The sequence below is a fragment of the Aotus nancymaae genome, unplaced genomic scaffold (assembly GCF_030222135.1).
Source record: "Aotus nancymaae isolate 86718 unplaced genomic scaffold, 86718_ANA_hifiasm-v0.15.2.pri h1tg000043l, whole genome shotgun sequence".
NCBI lineage: Eukaryota > Metazoa > Chordata > Mammalia > Primates > Aotidae > Aotus > Aotus nancymaae.
Window position 1 is genome coordinate 3,398,574 of NW_026988457.1, and position 22,154 is coordinate 3,420,727.

At 41.7% G+C, this 22,154-nt stretch overlaps 1 protein-coding gene across 1 annotated transcript in view; it reads left to right on the top strand.

The window, feature by feature from the left end:
* B3GLCT (beta 3-glucosyltransferase) overlaps positions 1 to 22,154 on the top strand; it is a 121,407-nt gene extending 99,253 nt beyond the window's left edge. Inside the window, exons 13-15 of the mRNA XM_064361733.1 lie at positions 7,971 to 8,090; positions 14,302 to 14,446; positions 20,134 to 22,154. Of these exons, the coding sequence (XP_064217803.1) occupies positions 7,971 to 8,090; positions 14,302 to 14,446; positions 20,134 to 20,301 (433 nt within the window). The 3' untranslated portion in view covers positions 20,302 to 22,154. The remainder of the gene's footprint in view (positions 1 to 7,970; positions 8,091 to 14,301; positions 14,447 to 20,133) is intronic.

Sequence of the window (22,154 nt, forward strand, 5' to 3'; positions counted from 1 at the left end):
GACACCAGTCACACGCCCAGACCTCCAGGTCTTCTGACTGACTGGCTTTAGGTTGGGATTCCCACAACCCCTGCTTTGGGTTCCTTTAATTTGCTGGAACAGCTCAGAGAACTCAGGGAAATACTTAAACATTTACTGGTTTATTATAAAGGATATTACCAAGGATGCAGATGAAGAGATGTGTAGGGCAAGGTATGGAGGGAGGAGTGTGGCGCTTTCATATCCTCCTGGGGTGCACCACCCCCAGGAACCTGCACATGTTTAGCTATCCAGGAACTGTTCAAACCCTGTCCTTTTGGAGTTTTATGGAGGCTTCATTATATAGACAAGATAGACAACCATATAAAAATGTGATTAACAAAAAGCACATGTTCTAAACCCAGAAAGGCTTGCTTATTCAGACTTTTCTTGGCCTCTCTGTATAGTCTTTCCTCCTCTAGATTATGAGGCAGGACATTCTCCGGAATTAGAGTCTTTTGACCCACAGTCAGATTAAATTTCTACCTTGGGCAGGTAGAAGGACATTGATAGCGGCAGGAGGCACACAAATTCCTAGGCAAAAAGGGACAGGTCCCCAGTGAAACCCGACCTTCAAGCCAAAGACAGCCTGAATAAAGCATGACAGCAAGGCTGCCAGCTCAGGGTAGAGTCCACAACTAGGAGTGAGAACTTCCTCGATGCCTTTTAGCCAATCAGACGGTGCTCTTCCCAGCCCCACCCATGGGCCAATCAGCACACACTTCCCCATCCTGAGCCCATAAAAACTCCAGACTCAGCCACACATTGAGACTACCTGCCTTAAGGCATCCTCTCACACAGAGGACTATCCACCTTGGGTCCCCTCTCGTGTTGAGAGCTGTTCTCTCATTTAGTAAAACCCTGCTCCACCTTGCTCACTCTTCAGTGTCTGCATAACCTCATTCTTCTTGGACGTGGGACAAGAACCTGGGACATGCAGAACAGTGGGAGTAAAAAGGGTTGTAACACTTTCCTGGCTGGCTCACTGAGCTGAGGGTGGTGACACACTCCCATTCACCAGAGTGACAACCCTTCTGGGAGCCTAGACCTCAGGATTCCCTGAGCTGGAGCTATAACACCATAATCCTTCCACTCTTTGCTGGTGCCAGGTGGCTGCCCCATGTAGTGGGAACTGGCAGCAGTGGGGCTGGGCCAGCCCAGGAGCCATGGGCTGAAGTGGGGTGGCAGGACCAAATAAGTTGGGACATGTCCCTGTTCACCGAAGCATGCAGGTGGTAGGAATGAATGAGCTATAACACAAACAAGCTATGACACTTCCTGGGGGCTCAGAGCTTAGGACTCCCTGAGAAAAAGGATATAATACTCCTTGGGGCTCTACAGTTGCAGTCATCTTCAAGTTTTCAGGCACTGCTGTGTCCCCCACCCCTTGTCCAGATGCTAGCACCCAAGGCAGAAGCCAGTCACTGCATGCCCAGCCCAGCCATGGACTGAGCACAGAGCCACAGCAGATGTGGAACCTGGGGCAGTAACATGAGCTAAGTGCAGCCTGCCAAGCTGAGTGGGCAGAGCAGGTCCAGCAGGTGATCCCAGAGCCGAGTGAGGCCCCGGCCAGATGTGCTGCCAGCCAGCCATGGATATTTCTAGCTGGTGAAGCAGCACTGAGAGAATCTTGTGTCAACAAGAGAAGGTCAGAGAGAGATTGTTTCCTGAGGTCTGCTTCTGAGGCCTAATATAACAACCCAGCATTATAACAAAAGACTAACAAGGGCTGTGGGAGTTAAGAGCCAGAAAATGTGGATGAGAATCAATATATATGTATTAGTCCATTTTTACATAGCCCAACCATATCAATATATAATCATAATATCACACCAGGATAGAGGGCAGCTCAGGGTTCTGACAGCAAGAATGTAATGCTCAATTCTAAACTAGAGAAAGGAAACAAAACAAGGAAATACTGGATACAGGGTTGAATTCTACCATGCTAGACTGGTTGCCGCTCTCCACTGTTGTGATCGTCACACATCAAAAAGAGACCTAGAACTTGCTTTCCTGAGAGCAAGAGATGAGTAGTTTTGTTTGTAGAACACAATGAATTTGGATGTGACTAACCCGAAAGATAACCATATTCTTTCTCAACCATTTTGTAAAGCTGAAAGTAAATTCAGTAGCCTAGAAATTGTTCTCCATCATATAAGAGAGGCTCTCAGAGAAAAGATCATGGCTTTAGAATCTGTACAAAGAAACCTAAGTGCTTGTGCGTGGCACCAGGTCGGGATAACCAGGTCCACACATCTTTATGTCGTTGCAGAATGTCAGATTTTACTGATGCTATTGCAGTCACAAAAGCCATGAGCTACATGGAGTTCCGAAGGAGGCAGTTCTCAGTACTTACTGTTCAGTTGGTAGAGCCACAGGCACACAGGTTCAAGTGACTCCACAAGTTAGTCAATATTGCAAACCATAATAATATACTTAATCAGTATATAATTTTATAGATTAAGCATCCCATAAGAGTAACATTTAACATCAAGAGAAAGGGTATAGCAAAAAAGTTTAATGAACCACTCCAGGGAGAGAGACATAGACAAAAAGAATATCCTGGTCTGGGCCAGGCAGTCCTTCAGTCTTGCAAGGAAGAGACTTTGATGTGGGCAGAGCCTTTAGTGGTAGATGCCAGGTGCTTATCACAGTGACAGCCAGACTGTCAGTTAAGATGGCCATTTGAACTGCTGGAGTCTTGCTCTTTCTATGGCCACAAAGTCCTCTGGTGAGGACTGAAAATGGAGAAATGCTTGGTTATGTCCTCGTTTGATTGAACAGAGTCTTTATTGATGAAGCAAAACATCTGGTCCCTGTTGGCAAAGTGCCTAATGAAATGTAAGATGGAGTCTTTTTCTAAGATGAAGTTAACTTACATCAGAGGTGCTCTATGTGTAAGCAAAACACAGTGTTAAATGAAGTAAATAGAACAAATGTATTAAAATGACTAAGATAAAGTGAGCAAATATATTGGAAAGCAGAAGTCTCTAGAGGAGGGATTATCTTGACTACAGAGTAAAAATAACCCCCAAACTTATATGGAAACAAATTCTGTAGAACGTGTTCAAGTAAAACAAGGAGACCAAAGAAAGAGTAAGCAAGATATAGTAGACACAAGCAGCATCTTAAGAGAACTTATTTGAGAGAGAATAAAGTTGCTTCAATAAGAAGTCGGAGGGAGCTGAGAAAGATCTGAAATCTCTTGAAAATGAAAACTTTCCAGAAGACTAATAAAACTGAGTTGGAAAAATATAAGCAACTCTATCTGCAAGAATTAAAAATCAGAAAATCATTGGCAATTATACTAAACAAAACCAATGATAAAACAGCAGAGGTTAATAGCAAACTTTTTGTAGATAACAGCACACCAGATCTTTACACCACTGTTATTACGAGGCAGTCCTAGAGTCAGCTTGTGCCGAAAACAGGATAGTGTTCTAAGAACATTTTTCTAGTCACTCAGAAACCATCAGTGTTATCAGAGGCCTTCACCTTCAGACAGATATAAATCTGATTGGCAGTCTTGTGGATTCTTTGAGCACCAACACTTATCACTGTTCAGAGTTTCTTTTCACATATTAAATTTGTTTTCTTCTATTTCAGCTTTAGCTTTATTAGCTAGGGTATTTTTGTAAGACTCATGAGTGTGGATGGGAAAGGTGATCTTTTCTCGTACTTTGTTTTCTTCTTACCCATGCCTCCCACCAAAAAAGGAGACTCCAGAACTGTTAATGTTACTATTGCTCTGTGAGAATAGATTTCTTGGTGAATATTTAGAGAAATTTGGAGGGCTCAGAAGAAGACAGGAAAATGTGGGAAAGTTTGGAACTTCCTAGAGACTTAAATGGCTTTGTCCAAAATGATGATACTGATATGGACAATAAACTACAGGTTGAGGTGATGTCAGATGGAAATGAGGAACTTGTTGGGAACTGGAGTAAAGGTAATTCTTGTATGTTTCAGCAAAGAGATTTGTGGCATTTTGCCCCAGCCCTAGGGATTCCTGAAACTTTGAATATGAGAGAGATGATTTAGGGTATCTGGTGGAAGAAATTTCTAAGTAGAAAAGCATTCAATAGCAGACTTGGATGCTGTTAAAGGCATTCAGTTTTATAAGGGAAGCAGAGCATAAAGTTTTGAAAATGTGCACCCTGACTATGTGATAGAAAAGAAAAACTCATTTTCCGGAGAGAAATTCAAGCCAGCTGTAGAAATTTGCATAAGTAGCAAAAAGCCTAATGTTAATCTCCAAGACTATGGGGAAAATGTCTCCAGGCTATGTCAGAGACCTTCATGGCAGTCCCTCCCTTCCCCTGCATCACAGGCCCAGAGGCCCAGGAGGATAAAGTGGTTTTGTGGGCTGGACTCAGAGTTCCCATGCTGTGTGCAGTCTAGGGACTTGTTGTCCTGCATCCCAGCTGCTTTAGCCATGACTGAAAGAGGCCAAGGTACAGCTCAGGCTGTTGCTTCAGAGGGTGGAAGCCCCAAGCCTTGACAGCTTCCATGTGGTGGTTAGCCTGCGGGTGCACAGAGGTTAAGAATTGAGGTTTGAGAATCTCTTCCTAGAATCTATAATATATATGGAAATGCCTAGATGCCCAGGCAAAATTTTGCTGCAGGAGCCTGCCCTCATGGAGAACCTCTGCTAGGGCAGTGTGGAAGGGAAATGTGGGGTCAGAGCCCCTACAGACTCCCTATCGGGGTACCGCCTAGTGGAGCTGTGAGAAGAGGGCCACTGTCCTCTAGACCCCAGAGTGATAGATCCACTCACAGCTTGCACCATGCGCCTGGAAAAGCTGCAGACACTCAATGTCAGCCCCTGGAAGCAGCCAGGAGGGAGGCTGTACTCTGCGAAGACACAGGGTTAGAGCTGCCAAAGACCATGGGAACCCACCTCTTGTATCAGTGTCACCTGAATGTGAGACATAGAGTCAAAGGTGATCCTTTTGGAGCTTTAAAGTTTGACTGCCCTGTTAAATTTTGGACTGGTATGGGGCCTGCGGCCCCTTCATTTGGGCCAACTTTTCCGATTTGAAACTGCTGTATTTACCCAATGCCTATACCTTCATTGTATCTAGGAAGAACTAACTTGCTTTTGATTTTACAGGCTCATAGGCAGAAGGGATTTGTGTTGTCTCAGATGAGACACTTGACTACAGAATTTTGAGTTAATGCTGAAATGAGTTAAGACTTTGGGGACTGTTGGGAAAGCATGATTGGTTTTGAAATGTGAGGACATGAAATTTGAGAGGGGCCAGGGGTGGAATGATGTGGTTTGGCTGTGTCCCCACCCAAATCTCAACTTGAATTGCATCTGTCAGAATTCCCACATGTGTGAGGGATGCAGTGGGAGGTAATTGAATCATGAGGGCCTGTCTTTCCCATGCTATTCTCATGATAGTGAATAATTCTCATGAGATCTGATGGGTTTATCAGGGGTTTCCGCTTTTGCTTCTTTCTCATTGTCTTTTGCTGCCACCATGTAAGAAGTGCCTTTCACCTTCTGCCATAATCGTAAGACCTCCCAGCCACATGGAACTATAAGTCAAATTAAACCTCCTTTTCTTTCCAGTCTTGAGTATGTCTTTATCTGCAGTGTGAAAACAGACTAATGCATTAAATTGGTACCAGGAGTGGGGTTTTGCTGAAAAGATACTAAAAAATGTGGAAGTGACTTTGGAACTGGGTAACAGGCAGTGGTTGGAACATATTGGAGCACTCAGAAGAAGACAGAGAGATGAGTGAAAGTTTGGAAAGAGACTTGTTGAATAGTTTTGACCAATGAAGTCCAGGCTGAGGTGGTTTCAGATGGAGATGAGGAACTTATTGGGAACTGGAGCAAACATCACTCTTGCTGTGCTTTAGCAAAGAGACTGGTGGAATTCTGCTCCTGCCCTAGAGATCTGTGGTGCTTTGAACTTGAGAGAGGTGATTTAGGGTATCTGACAGAAGAAATTTCTAAGCAGCAAAGCACTCATTAGGTGACCTGGCTTATTCTGAAAGCATTCAGTCATATTCATTCACACAGAGATAGTTTGAAATTTGAACTTACGTTTAAAAGGGAAGCAGAGCATAAAGGTTTGGAAAATTTGCAGCCTGACCATGAGGTAGAAAAGAAAAACCCATCTTCTGGGGAGAAATTCAAGCCAGCTGAAGAAATTTGCATAAATAACAAGGAGCTGAATGTTAATAACCAAGACAATAGGGAAAATGTCTCCAGGACATGTCAGAGATCTTCACAGCTACCCCTTTTATAACAGGCCTAGAGGCCTAGGAGGGAAAAATGGTTTCATGAGCCTGGCCTAGGTTTCCACTGCTCTGTGCAGCCTTGGGACTTGGTGCCTTGTGTCCCAGATGCTCCAGCTCCAGCTCCAGCCATGGCTAAAAGGAGCCATGGTGCAGCTTGGGCTTTTGCTTCAGACAGTGCAAGCCTCATGCTTTGGCAGCTTCCACGTAGTGTTGGGCCTGCAGATACTCAGCACACAAGAGTTGAGCTTTGGAAACCTCTGCCTGGATTTCAGAGAATGTATGGAAATACCTGGATGTCCAGGCAGAAGTCTGCTGTAGGGGTGGGGCCCTCATGAAGAACCTCTGCCATGGCACTGCAGAAGGAAAATGTGTAGTTGGAGCCCCCACACAGAGTCCTCATTGAGACACTGCCTAGTCACTGCCTAGTGGAGCTGTCAGAAGAGGGCCACCATCCTCCAGACCCCAGAATGGCAGATCCAGTGACAGCTTGCTCCGTGCACTTGGAAAAGCCACAAGCACTTAATGCCAGCCTGTGAAAACAGCCATGGGGGCTGTCCCCTGTAGAGCCACAGGGGTGGGGCTGCCTAAAGCATTGGGAGCCCACCTCTTGCATCAGCATGTCCTGGTTTTGAGACATGGAATCAAAGGAGATTTTGGAGATTTAAGATTTAATGATTGCCTGGGCAGGTTTTGGACTCACATGGGGCCTGTGGCCCCTTTATTTTGGCCATTTTCTCCCATTTGGAACAGGAATATTTGCCTCCTATATCCCCTGTATGTCCATTGTATCTTAGGAGTAACTAACTTGCTTTTGATATTACAGGCTTATGGGCAGAAGGGACATTTCTAAGTGGTGTAAATTCTTAAAACATAGAAAGAAATAGCCTTTTTTAGCACTATCCTTCATGTCTACTCAAAAGAGTTACTTTTTGATTTTGTTTTCCTATAAAATCTTTTTTTCATCCAAACAGCAGCTATAGTTGCAGGCATTTTTCTAGCCAACTCACAGATAGTCTCACTTTAGAGAACCCTGACTAATACACTGCCATTTGTAAGTTATTGTTGCTGACATGTAATAAAGGCAGATAGGGGACAAAAGGTATTCAAAAGTATAAGCAAACTGACACAGGATGTTCTCAGACTCAGGTGGCCTTACTAAGGGAAACATAAGCATGGTCTTGCCTCATTATCTGAGGATTTCCAGGAAAGCCTCACTGCCCAAATTCTCTTCCCCACCTGCCAGCCAGGGGTCTAACATGCATTTGCACTTCTGTAGCTCCTTTTTAGGCCATCAGGAATTTTTTTTAAATACCAAGTTTATCTGAATAGATGTGAGGATTAATTCACACTCACTTGGGAACAGGATTGGCAGAAATGAGATCTAGAGCACACTGGCCACCTTCACTTCAGTAACCTGCTCCCCTCACCACACAAATCAGGCAGCCATATTGTGTCAGGGGCTTGTAAAAACTGAGGAGCAAGCCCCTTGTGTCTCAGTTTCTCTTTTGTTTCCAGTAATGTACAGTGTTCATGCATTCTTTTTTGTTTGTTTAAAAAAATTAATTTATTCTGTAAGTTATTCAAATTTCTTCTCTTAAACGTTTCAATTTAGTATAACACAGTATACATAGTGGGATGTAAGAACCATAAACTATTGCTGAATCAAGTAATTGTGATTTGTGTTCCCTTTGGCATCTCAGTATCTCCAGGCTCCAGCACCTGCTTAGCTGTTATGACTCCAGCGAGCCTGTGTTTCTGGGAGAGCGCTATGGTTATGGCCTGGGCACTGGCGGCTACAGCTACGTCACGGGAGGAGGAGGGTAACTATGATCACAGCTTTCTTCAGCTACTTTGAACATAAACTTTCCTTGCCAAATGAGAGGTGGGTCTCTGGCACTAGGATCTATACTGATATCTGAGTACTCTGTGAATGGTGGTTGTTACTATTAATAGGAAAGTGAACATTATATTTTCTTATTTTGAAAACATTATATTTGTTAAATATGAAAACTTTACACATAGTAAAGAATATTTTAGTCCTTGAAGAAATGATCATAAAAAAGTATGTCATGCTTGCTAGAATGTCCCTAACAATGGTTGCTTCAGGCAGCCAACTAGTTCTGATTGTCCCTTTAAATGGAAAAAAAAAATTGGTTATAGATTTTAATCTCAGAGAATAAGCCATTAGACTATTAAATTATGCAATGCATAATAAATCACCTTTGGGGAAATTGTAGTATAGAAGCTTACTTAGGCAATTAAGTGATATTTGTGTAGGATTTATAGGTTTTAAATAACAGTTAAAAATCAATGTTTTAAATGAAGCATGTACCTAATGTCTTATCAAGAAAGATTTTAACTTGATATATATGGGTAAATCAGTTAGGTAGTTAGTCTTCCCTGTTACTTCTATAGCCTTACTATTGGTGCGTGTAGGCAAAATCCTAACTTACCAACTATAGTCATTTAAATTCATTCAGTAGATATTTGTTGCTTGGTTGCTGTGTGCCAGGCAGCATTCTAGTTTATAATCTAATGGAGTATACACTTCTGGAGGGCTAGGACCTTATATTCCTACTTTGCAATTCCCTAGATTGGAACAGTTTCTATAGGAACCTGTAGGATCTCAACAGTCATACTACACACATCCTGATTTGGTCTAGCCGATCCAGTCGTGAACATAACATCGTTATGAAGGTGGCTCTTTTGTAGTAATAACCAAATCTGAGCACAAGGAGTGCACACATGAAAGCTGCACAGCCCCTTCCCCACAGGAGCTCACAGGCCAGTGCCAAATTTGCAAATACATTGCATAGTTGTCATTGCTCCCCTTCCCTTGTCTGTGGCAGGCCCTGATAGACCACCAAGGTGACACCTTTAACTTCTGTGTTCAGCCTCTACTTTGCTCCTGGGTACTTCCCACCACCTCTAGTTTTTCCATCTTAAAACTTCTCAGCACCATCACAACATCACCTTCCTCCCCTGTGGAACATCTTGAATTCACTGCTCTTTCCTCAGCTCCACGCTCAGCCTTCTAAGAATCATAAATTCCCAGCCTTCTAAACTACCTCACCAAGGTCTCCAGCATTCTTGCTATAGCTAAATCAAATTAATCATTTCCAATTTTTATCCTATTTCACCTCTTAGCAGCCTTTAACACAGCTGACCTGAAACACTCCTTTCTCTTGCTTTCCAGAGCACCATCCTATCCTTGTTCATCCTTTTCTTTCTGGTCATTCCTTCTCAGTTTCAATGTCTGTTTCTCAGGCGTCTTTTCCAGTCTCTTCACACCCTGCGTTGTGCCTGGGTGATCTTACCCACCCCCATGGCTTGATGCTGAATGCACCCAGATCTTGATCTGCAGCCTAGAACTCTCTGCTGGCCTCCAGATTCACAGATCCACCTACCAAAGGGCATCTCTGCTGAGCTGATTAACAGACACATCATACTCAGCACCTTGTCATTTCTGACTGTAACCCCTGATTTGTTCTTCCAGTGTCCCTCTCTCAGGGTAGACATTGGTATATATGAGTTCTTATCCCAGGAGTCTGTGAGTCCGCTCTCACCATTTCTCTTCTTCTTTCCCCACTCCCTGCAGTCAACTGAATCACCTAGTCCTGTCCATTTTATTTCCTAAATCTCTCTTCCCTCAATACTTCTCTCCACCTCCAGTAATCTCAACCAGGTCACTGTCATCTCCCCTATGAGTTCCTGCCACAGCCTTCTGTTCTCCCTACATTTTATCTTGAACTCTACTCCATGCTGTTGTCCATACTATAGTCAGAGGGACCTTTCTAAAAGCAGATCTGGTCCTCTCTCCCTGCTGCTTAGAGACCCTCAGTGGCTTCTCATCGTCTTTATTTTTCCCCAAGAATGTGAACCCTTTTCTACTTTTGACATCGAAGACAAAGAGATGATCATTCAGATTTTAATAAGAGTTGGGATGAGTCATCAATTTTAATCATCTCTAGTTCATTGACAGCCTTTCCCAGGTGTTTCTGAGGCCACTGCCTTGGGGCCAAAGACTCAAGAAGACTTTTCTCTTCTACCCACTTACCAGGCCCAGGTTGCTGCTGAAAGCTGCCATGGCTGGCTTGCCACTCCTCTAGCAAGGATTTTTCTCTCTAGAAATGCATTCATTTAGGCTTTGTGGCATTTACCTCTCTTCAATTTCATAATTACATATGATTTTCCTGTTATTTGAATATTTTTGAGTGTTACCATGACAGGAAAGTCTTTTGCATGCTCTGTTATCCTAACTGGCAGTAGAACTTCTCTCATTGCCTTTAGGATCAAATCCACACTCCTCAAGGCTTGTAAGACCTCTCATGATCTTGGCAGATGCTGTTTCACCTTTCTGGCCTCATCTGTCTACACCCTCATCTTTAAAGAACTCTTGCTGAACTTGTTTCAGATTCTCTGAAGCACTGTTTTTTTTTTTCCCTCTCCTCCCAAGATATGACATTTGCTGGTCTCTGCATAGCATTGTTTCCCCAACTTCCTGCCTGTCTAGTTCCTCCTTGTTCTTTTGGATTCATCATGGCTATCACTTATTTCCTCTTGAATGCCATTAGCCCAGTCTAGCCTCTCAAATCTGGGTTTAATGCATTTCTAATGTACCTTCATAGCATATTACGCAAACCATTATCATTTAATTGCCTATTTACTTTTCTATTTTCCACTTAAATTATGCATTATTTGAAGCAGCACCTGTGTGTTTCATTTCTCATTATTTCCTCACTTCTTAGCATAGGGACTCATGTTTTCCAAGGCACAGTGAATAAATGAATAAACAAATCCATAAACACGAGGCACCGATCTTTATATAACTAACATTGACTAATGTGATGTTCTGTTTTTAATAGCACTTCTACAAAGATGCAGGAACATTCTTCATGAGATTGTCTCCTACATCAGCCTTTGATAAAAGCTGCAACACATGTTACTCGTTTCTCTAGTATTACAGTAGAATGTTCTGATGCTATAGCTTGAGAACCAATACGCTTTTTAACAGCAAGTCAGAATCAGTGGCTTGTAAAACCAATTCATGGACCTTAACCAGCATTTTAAAATAATGAACTGTTGAGTGGAATAGAATAAAATGGAAAGTATCAGAGTGCATTCCATGTCATAAGGGTAAGAATTGTTTGTGAATTTTTTGTTTCAGCTTCATACATACCCATACACACTCACACACAAAACATATAAATGGTTGCAGTGTGAAATTTGTAAGGTATATTGCCGAGTCGAAATGAGGAAACTGAGGCCAGTGAGAAAAAAATGAGAATCCAATTTATTCAGCTCTTGGGCGAGGTTCTGTGGTCCAGGAAGGGGCCAGAGAAGTCGCAATGGGCTTCTCAGGGCGTGGGGTTTTATAAGAAGTAGAGGTAGTTGATTGGTCATTGGGGAAACAAAGAGCAGACAATTTCATTGGTAAGGAGGTTTGATTGATTGTTAGGGAAACAAAGAGCAGACAGTTTCATTGGTAAGGAGGTTTGATTGATTGTTAGGGAAACAAAGAGCAGACAGTTTCATTGGTCGGGGGAGTTGAGATGCCGATGGGGTGAGTTGCCATTGGTAGTCAGGCGGGGCTAAGGAAACAAAGAGCAGACAGGTTCATTGGTGAGGAGGTTTGATTGATTGTTAGGGAACAAAGAGCAGACAGTTTCATTGGTAGGCTGACTGGCTGGGGAGGTTAATGTTAAACTGCTGTTGGATAAATCTTTGGCAGGCTTTTTTAAATTTTGAAGGGGTTGAGTGAGGACTGCAGGAGTGGGCATGTGGAGCCTGCATGGAGAGGCCAGATAGGAGTGGGTGTGGGGAGCCAGCATAGAGAGGCCTGATAGGAGTGTGGGTGGGGAGCCAGCATGAAGAGAGATAAGTGTGTCCGTTTGGCTCTTCAGCAAGGCAGCTGGCCTTACAAAATTAATTTCTTGTTTTCTGATTATGGGTCACAGTCAAGTAAGTTTTTGAAAACCACTGTCTTCAAGAGAGCCAAGTTGGGGGTGTAGGTTCCTGTGGTTTCTATGTATGTATTTTGCTTTGTTTGGAGCATGAGACCTCTACACTATTTGAATCCAGATGTCTGTTTTTCACTTTGTTGCTTTCTCCATGAAAGTTTTGGTACTTGGAGAAAATCAGTTGACCATTTTTTTTTAGTTTCAGTAGGTTTTTGAGGAGCAGGTGGTGCTTGGTGATATGAATAAGTTCATTAGTGGTGATTTCTGAGATTTTGGTGCACCCGTTACCCAAGTAGTATATACTGAACCCAATGTGTAGTCTTTTATCCCTCATTCCCTGCCCCACCCTTCTTCCGAGTTCCCAGAGTTCATTGTATCATTCTTATGCCTTTCAGTCCTCATGAAGCTTAGCTCCTATTTACAAGTGAGAACATGTGATGTTTTGACCGTTTTTGAAAATACTTATTTACATATGTGCATTTAGATAGGAAGCTGTGTGTAGCGCATCATCAGCCTTTTTGGCAGCCTTGGGAGCAAATGCCTGCATCAGAATAAGATGTCGGACAGTGTCCTAGGAAGAGGCTGCAGGCAGTGTTACCCAAAGAGACAGCCATGGCCTGTTTATTTGCTGAAGGCCAGGGAGGGGCAGAAATGTTTGTCATGCGTGTTCCCTTCCTACATGTTCTTGATCTGCAGTATGTTCCTGGGCAAGTCCCAGACTCCCATTTCAGCTTTTCTTATTTTAAACATTTGTATATTAAAGAAAATAAAATAATCCTATAGCCTTTCAACATCTTTTTAATATTTAATGGTTGGTAGGTAGAGCAGACAAGTGTTCTTTTCTCCACCACGATATGACTGGTCGTTTTCCATTTTGGGGAGCAACTTTATTTGGAAAGAACTCATCCACATGCTAATAAACAAGCGTTATTAACGACTCATATCCACTTAGTTTATGCAAATAATTAATGTAAGACTGTGTGAGTAGGAAAGAGTATAAAATAATTACAAATTACAGTTTCGTGCTTGTTTTTCATCTTCCTATAGTTTTTCAGAGAGTGGATTCAAAAAATAAAAGTCTTTCTCATTCTACTAGATGCTGACAAAAGAAAAAAAGCATTTTTACTATTTATTTGTGACACATCTTCTCACATAGGCTCTTTTCCCTGAGTTAGTAGCTTAAGCCCAGCGTGGCAGATTGGGTCTAGGAGTTTGACTCAGCCACAAAAAGTATGTGGCCAGGGAGGTTTTACTGGAGGATAGCAGGCTTTCTAAGAGAAAGGCAATTTATGGTGGGTTTTCAGACTTGCAGTTTTCCTTTCTCTGTGGTTGCCAGGAACTATGTTTCTTTTTGTGCCTTCCTATTTTGTTACTACATCCTAAGAAATTCTCTTGTCTAGTCAAGGGCAGGGAGGGAGTGCTACACTGTTGCAGTCTGGGGTTGGCCACTAGATTAGGTAAAGTGTGCTGAACTGAGCGCAGCTGCACATAGAATCAGTGGTTTTGGCTCAGGGATTCAAGCTCTCTGTCCTTTTTCCCTTCCTCCTAGATAGACTCATAGAATGCTTCCTCCCCCAGGAAGAGAGTCTTTGCAAAGATGGCTTTGTTCTCACTTGTTTGATGCATCAAACTTTTATTCAGTGCTGTGGGCAAGGCCCTATATGTGGCAATGGGACTATATGGATGAATTTTAAATAGTTTTGCCTTAAAGTAAGTCTTAGATGATTGAGACTGAACTTGTGAACCATATTAGTTCCTTCAGCCCTTTTGGTGTTTGACCTATTTTATGATATGAAAAGATTCATTTCTACCTTAGGACCAGAATGGAAACAAGAAACCAATCTGTATTTTAAAACGAAGAGAAATTTTTGTGGGAACTTGGTACCAAAGTGTTGGAAAGGGCCAGAAGACTAAAAGAGAACAGGTAGGGTTTTACCTAGAGCTCAGTAACTATAGAAAGCTGCTACTGCCTCTCAGTCTGGAGTAGAGTCCTGTTTCCCGGGGCCCATTTGTGCAGCAGTGGTCTCTGTGGAGCTGCTCTAACCCCTTTCTCTGCTCTGGCTCCCTCTAGAATGGTCTTCAGCAGAGAAGCCATCAGGAGACTTCTTGCCAGTAAATGTCGGTGCTATAGCAACGATGCTCCCGACGATATGGTTCTGGGAATGTGTTTTAGTGGCCTGGGAATCCCTGTGACTCACAGCCCTCTCTTCCATCAGGTGAGGAAATGGTTTTACTCTTCCCTCACGGCGGGTGGGGAACGTGTTCTTCTACTTAAGGATTTGACTTCTCTTCACATGTTGTGGAAACAATCTTAAGAACTGTGTTGACAGGCTCCAGGGGAACGTCCTTTGCAGGACTGTTACCCTGTTTGATGAACATACTGCAGCATGTACATCATGAAGATGGGAGGCAAAAACATCTCGAAAACCACGTGGCGTTTGACCAGTATCCTCGCATGTAGGACCAGGGAAAACCTGGGTTTTTTTTTCTTTATAGTTAAAACAATTGGTGGCATTTAAAAATTATTGGATGCTCTCTAGAAATATATAGGACTGACCTAATATTGTCTTACTGGCTGCTGAGTCTATGTAATTCTACACCGTCCTCAGTTTTTACACTGTCTAGCTGACTTTTTACTCTGTCTAGCTGACTTTTTACTGAGCTTTTTCTCCTTCACTTGCCATTAAACTGAATGGCTAAAATCTATTAAATTGCAGTTGGATATCTCAATAAGCATATATTCTGGGTGTCATGGAAAAGAAGAGATGAGATTATGTTTACCAGGGATGGATATTGCTTATAGCCTCACCAGATTGCAGTTTGGGGGTTGGAGAAGGAAATCCTTCTGCATTATATTTAGTGTCTCTTAAGAACCAAGTCAGTGAATTTTCTTCTAAGAATAATAGCAGATGTTCACAAACTAAAAATAACCATAGATCTACACCCATCTAATATCCTTCTTCAAGAAATTAAGTTTTTGAAACTTGAAGCATGTATGCATATGTATTTTAGGTGCCTTTTCTTATATTGAATATACAGTTTTTATGCTTTATTGACTTATTATTATTTCGAGACAGGGTCTTGCTCTGTTGCCCAGGCTGGAGTGTAGTGGCACAGACATGGCTCACTGAAGCCTTGATTTCCTGGGCTCAAATGATCCTCTTGCCTTAGTCTCCCAAGTACCAGGGACTACAAGCACACTAATTTTTAATTTTTTTTTTTTTTTATAGAGATAGGGGTCTTACTCTGTTGCCCAGGCTGGTCTCAAACTCCTGGACTCAAGCAGTCCTCCCACCTGACTTCCCAAAGTGCTAGGATTACAGATGTGAGCCACTGCACCTGGCCCATGCTTTATTTATTTAGTAATCAGTAGCAAACACTATCATAGCAATATAGAAAATTTAGCATGACAGAAATAGTACTATAGAAAACAACTCAAATAAGACTAAGAAAGTGTTTGCATCATCAGGAAAGGCAGAATCCATTCCTGTATCCTTGAGACAATAACAAAGGATACAAATAGACCTTTAATATAAGGAAATGTATGAGAAACCTCCTTCCTGGTGTCAGTTAGAAGATACTGATTTGTGCTTTAGGACTTTGAGAGGTCTTACCCACTTAAAGCCTGTGTGTTGCATTAGGATGACTTAGGAAAGAAAGTGTTATTCTCTGCGCTCCCTCTCTTGCTCTGTCTCATGGTGTTTCAGTCACATGCAAAAAAAAAAAAAAAAGGAATAATTAAAACTGTTGATGTATAAGGGAAATATTTTATCAAGGGTAGTGTGACAGGTCTTAGATTTTTACAGCAGCCCTTTTCATTTAGAGAAGAATACATTAATAAAATGATCAGGAGAAAAGAATGAAGGAAAATCATCTATAGGCAAAAGTCTTTTGAAGATAATTTTTTTAAAAAAGGTTGTTTCCCGTACTTTAGAACCCTTGATTTCTCTAATTCACATACATTTTAAACTTTTCCAAAATCATAAAATATGTTTAAAACTATCCTCCCCAACAGATAGTGGTGTGTCTTCCAATTCTTAAGCCTCTTTTAGCGAGTTTAATAATGATGTGGATAGTGCTTTCCATTTGCAGTGTATAAACACTGATCCAAACTGTATGTGGTCATCTTCACAAAGAAATACAAGGCAAAGAGATAAAATTTAAGAATCCTGATGAGCTAGAGATAGAGTGGGCATTTGGAAGCAGTCTCAAACGCAGACTTGCCTGGGCTGTCACATTTCTTCTGTTTTTAGAGAAAGTTATTGTGAATTCATAGATTTAGAAGGAGACTCCAGGGAATATCTAGTATTTCCCTTTGTTGAAAGCACAGCATCTAGAGCATGTGGTTTTCTGTTCTTCCAAAATTATGTGCCACTAATGGACATGGCAGTGTGCAATGGTTGGTGGTTGCCCAACTCTGGAAATTTCCTAAAAGTTTTAGACCACGATTATGGTGGGTGAACTGTATGGTATGGAAATCATTTCTCAATACAGTTATAAAAATGCATTTGTCTAAGGAAATGCGATTTTAGTCTCCATTTCTTGCCCTATTTAGTGTGCTCCAATATTTACAGATGAAAGGTTCTAATTTTATCCAATGTAGGTCTGGTCTGGTCTGGTCTTTCTTTTTAGACAAAGTCTCGCTTTGTCACCCAGGCTGGAGTGCAGTGGCATGATCTCGGCTCACTGTAACCTCCACCTCCCGGGTTCAAGTGATTTTCCTGCCTCAGCCTCCCGAGTAGCTGGGACTACAGGTGTGTGTCACCACGCCTGGCTAATTTTTTGTATTTTTAGTAGAGACAGGGTTTCACCATCTTAGCCAGGATAGTCTCAACCTCCTGACCTCGTGATCCACCCGCCTCAGCCTCCCAAAGTGCTGGGATTACAGGCATGAGCCACCGTGCCCAGCTGTAGGTCTTTGTTATGCAGTTTCAGCCACTCGCTCTTCCTGCATGCAGGTGCTCACCACGCTCTGCCTCTGTTCCTCAAGTCCTTCCACCCCTCGCCCTGCCTGTTTGGGATTTCCTCTTGGCATTTTGGGCATAGAGATATGATTATTAGTGACTGTGTAGACTTCCTGGTATTAAAGATACCATTTTGGATGTATTTCACTTTTCTAGTTTTGTCTAATGCTTTTCCATGACCTCATGTGTCCAAAATGACCTGCACATTGTAATGTTTACTAATCCACCTCTTTTCATGCATGCATGGGCTCCCTGAGATGCAGTGAATCACTTCTAGAATCTGCATTAATAGAGGGGAAGATGTTAAGGTTTTTTTTTTCTGTTAGATGCATTTCTATCTTCAGCAGTTCATTTTTTAAGGTGAAAAACAAGCAAGGATTTGTTTCCATTGCTTTTACAGTAGTCCTTCCTTATCCACAGGGGATACATTCCAAGCCCCCCAGTGGATGTTTGAAACCTTGGATATACTGAACCCTACGTATACTCTGCTTTTTCTTATACTTTACATCCCTAAGATCAGGTTTACTTAGAGAGTAGGCAGAGTAAGAGATTTAACAACAATAAGTAATAATAAAATAGAGCAATTATAACCATAGGCCAGCATCACTACTCTTGCTTTAGGCTATTCTTAAGTAAAATAAGGGTTCCTTGAACACAAAGCACTGTGATACTGCTGCAGTTGACTGGATAATGAGGTGTCTTCTAGCGACTCAGGGGTGGGGAGTGTAGACAGCATGGAGATGCTGGACAAAGGGAGGATTCATGTCCAGTGCAGGATGGAGTGGGACAGCCCCAGATTCCATCCTGATACTCAGAAGGGCCCTCAACTTAAAACTTAACGAATTGTATATTTCTGGAATTTTCCATTTGATATTTTCAGACTAAAATTGACTGTGGGATACTGACACTTCAGGAGGTGAAACCATGGATGAGGGGGAACTACTGTATTTCTTCTGGGATCATTGTGGAATTATCTTCTAATGGAATTGCAAGGATGTTTCTCCTTGGTTTTCTTCCTTGCCAGTAAACTCTCAGAAGGCCTTGCAAAGAAACGTTGTATAACACATGAATTCCTCAACTAATATTCAAAACTTTCCCAACTCAGACTGTATTCCAGTGTGTATTTTTTTATCTGTTCCACTGTTTTTTCCTTTTAAAATTCCTTTTAGATTTTTTTTTTTTTTAACATCACCACATCGATCAGAAAAAGACCCAGAGCGGAGCAACGGGGGCCAACCTTCTCAAAGCCACCGAGCCGACCAGCCCGCGGTCGGCCAGCCCCGCTCTGGGGATCCTTTTAGATTTTTAACTCCATGAGCAGTTACAATTTCTTAAAAATAGCAATTGTGAAAGTTCTCCCCCTACATTATTTTGAACCTTTCTCCACAGATATTATTGTGGGAACACTCATCTGAGCAGTATATTTGTACCAGGGAAGCTAGGTTAGGCGAAGTGCTGCTGAGTGTGCCCGGCCGGTGGTGAGACGGCTTGAGCACAGGCAGCAGGTGCCCTGGGCCGGGCACCTCTCTCTGGTCACTATTCCAGTGTTTGCTAGTCATGTTACTTCTGGGAGCTCTGGTTTCCTCAGCAGTAAATTGGAAGTGAATCATAATATTCTGTCCATTTTACAGGGTTGTTTCTAGGGTTAAATGAGATAAAATTTAACAAAGGGATTCTGTAAACCATTTAAGGCAGTTTAAGTATTCATATCAAAGATTTAGGCAGACTGTAATAAAATAGTAACCTACAAAAGACTTGTTTTTAAAATGCATCACATTTAGTTGTAACAGTCAAGACAATTTTAGTATTGAATAAAACAGATGGCCCATATAAATTAATAAATTTAAGATGATTACTGGCTGGGTGAGGTGGCTCATGCCTGGACTCCCAACACTTTGGGAGGCCGAGGCGGGTGGATCACCTGACCTCAGGAGTTCGAGACCAGCCTGACCAACATGGTAAAACCCCATCTCTACTAAATAACAAAACATTAGCCAGGCATGGTGGCACATGCCTGTAATCCCAGCCACTTGGGAGGCTGAGGCAGGAGAATCACTTGAACCCGGGAGGCAGAGGTTGCAGTAAGCCGAGATTGTGCCACTGTACTCCAGCCTGGGCGGCAGAGTGAAACTTTGTCTCAAAAAAATAAAAAAAGATGATTACTGAGAGGAACTGGATGCTTTGCTTAGAGCAAACAAAATAGTATCTGATTTCAGTTTCCTTTTAACCCTATAGGTTACTTCTTCAGTCTTACCACTCTAACCTGTATCTAATGCTGCTTAAGTTTTATTTTCTAACTTCTAGAGAATTTTGCAATGTAGATAATACAAAAAGTTTTTAGGTCATTTTGCAAATTGTTTTGAGTTACTTGCCAGTCATTTACACCTCTCGAACTAGACTAGATACTTAGACAGGAAGAGAGTGTGAGTTACGTTAGCCTTCTCCCCAGTGAGCTCCTTGTTTTCTTTCTTCGAAAGACATCACCTTATTACACATTAGACCAGTAGACAGGCCAAACGGAATTTGAGAACTCCTTGCCCCAGCCCCCGACAATCCACATATGGCCAGAGTTTCCTTAGAAGTACCTGGAACGTAACAGTTTTTCTGCCTTTGTGCAGAAGTGATAATAGTAACTTAACTGACTTACCAAGGAAAGCTTTTTATATTTATTACTGTGGTTCAGGAATCTCCCATAGGCAAGACTATGGAACATAGAAGCAAAAAGCAGTGCATTTGGGGTATTTAGGTAATTGGAGACACAAAAGCAAAGAACCTGGAGTTACAGGAAAGATAGAAAATCGTTTCCTTTTTGCTTTTAGATTCCCATAGTCAATATTAAATAGTGAAGCAAAGCAGTCCACTGTATAAATTCATATGCTATTCTGCAGCAAAATTATGTTCAATCAACAAGGAAGCCTAACTGTTTATTCTTCCTGCAGGCTCGGCCGGTGGATTACCCTAAGGACTACCTTTCTCATCAGGTTCCCATATCGTTCCACAAACACTGGAACATCGATCCAGTGAAGGTGTATTTCACATGGTTGGCACCCAGTGAGGAAGACAAAGCCGGGCAGGAGACACAGAAAGGTTTTAGAGAGGAGTTATAAAGCAGGGTGGCCTATGGGCATAGCCTGCACAGGGAACGGAGTAGGGACTGGCCTCGTCCTGCTGTGCTGTGCTCACAACACTTCTGTCTGCCACATGGCATTGGACGCTTCCTGACTTTAGGGCGATATTTTGTGTATGGTATTTTCTGACAGAGGGAAAAGGGGTCATAGGAGAAACATTGTTTCTGGGAAATAATCACTTGCTTTTGACTTACACAGTTGTTGTAACATGCAGTGATGACTGTGTATTCTCCAAGCTGTGATACAGCAGTTTTATTATTGTTACAGGAAAATAAATGGTACCAGAAGTCCCTTTCCTGTTCTCTCTCTTCATTATAATGGAAATTTCAGTTGAGCATGAGCCTGGGGAGATGTGACTGCAGTTCTATTTGTATATATAAAAAGAAGAGTGAAAGTCTTTTGACATGGATATTACAATGGTATGAACTTTTAAATCATATTATTGATGATGAAAATTTTCTGGGAACTCAGTAGGAATAATGCTGTATTAAGGAATAATACTGTACATAAAACATCATGGGAGTCTAGATATGAAATCCCCTGAAGTCTGTAATCATGGTGGTTGTGTTTTATCTATTCTTTTGCTGTTTGTGCCTCATAAAAAGAGAATGAGGTCTTCTGCTAGAGCTTCCTATTGCTTTAGAAGTTCGTCTGTGTTCTGCGTCTCCCTGAAGCCCTATCTTTATGGCCTTCCTGTAACATGAAAGTGTAGTGGATGCTGCCAGGAAATAGTGTCCTCAACAATGGTGATGTGTTTGTTCAAGTCAGCCAGCTCTATGTGAGTCTCAGGAAGTGAATTAAATTAAATTTGGACCTTATGTTTTACTCTTTTTTTTTTTTTTTTTTTTGAATGCTACTTAATGACTCTACTGACTCAGAAGAGAACCCCGTTATGGAAGGACAACATAGTGTCTGGTAATTTCTCTGGGTTTCCAAAAAATGACATTTGAGCACAGTATTTTGAAACAGCTCTAGTTTTCAAATTATGTCTTTAATATATAATAATTTAACATATTCAGTATTAATGTATAAAAAGCACTCTGTTTAATTATCCAATTCAGTTTTTGTAAAGGTATTTGCATAAAATTTGATTTAATATGTCGTAAACAAATTTTGGTACAGTAAAGTACTTCTTTTTTTTTCTTTTTAATAAAAACTGTTATTTGTTAACTGCTTATAATGCTTTTTATAGCCAAGCACAAAGTTTAAAGGCATACTACCAAAAGTACCTGTGTGTTAATATGTTTTTCTTGTAGCGTAGATTTGACTCATTTCTAAAATGATGTAATAGTACTTACCATTTTTCAAAATTAGCAACTACCAGATCTAGTGTGTTGCAGTGATAACGCAATGCATTGGATTCAGTTTTGTGAGAATGGATTATGTGGCCCATCCCATCCAAAGGATGTATCAGGGATGACCAGCTGATGAGAGGCTCCATAAGGATTTCTAGATCGCATCAAGCTTCTACTGATGGCCTCAAGCTTTGTCATTGTAACTGAGATTGTTGTCATTGCTATCATGGTAGTCACCTTCATGTCATCTATAATACTACTTCTGGAGAGCCTGGCTGCCTACACCAGTGGAAAAGAGTCTCCAGTTCTGCTCTGGCCTACTAACTGCTACCACTGAGAGAACAGCGTGTTCATTTGACAGGATTGAAGCTGGCATTCACATATGAAGATCCATGTCAAGCTTTCTTCTGTGGTCTGTTCAGTGCCTTCTACTGATACCGGGGCACCTCCTCTGGTATGTTTAAGTGTTTTGTTAATTATGTTTACTTTTTGGAACTGTGTAAGTCTAACCACAAATAAAAGATCTTTGTGTAAGTT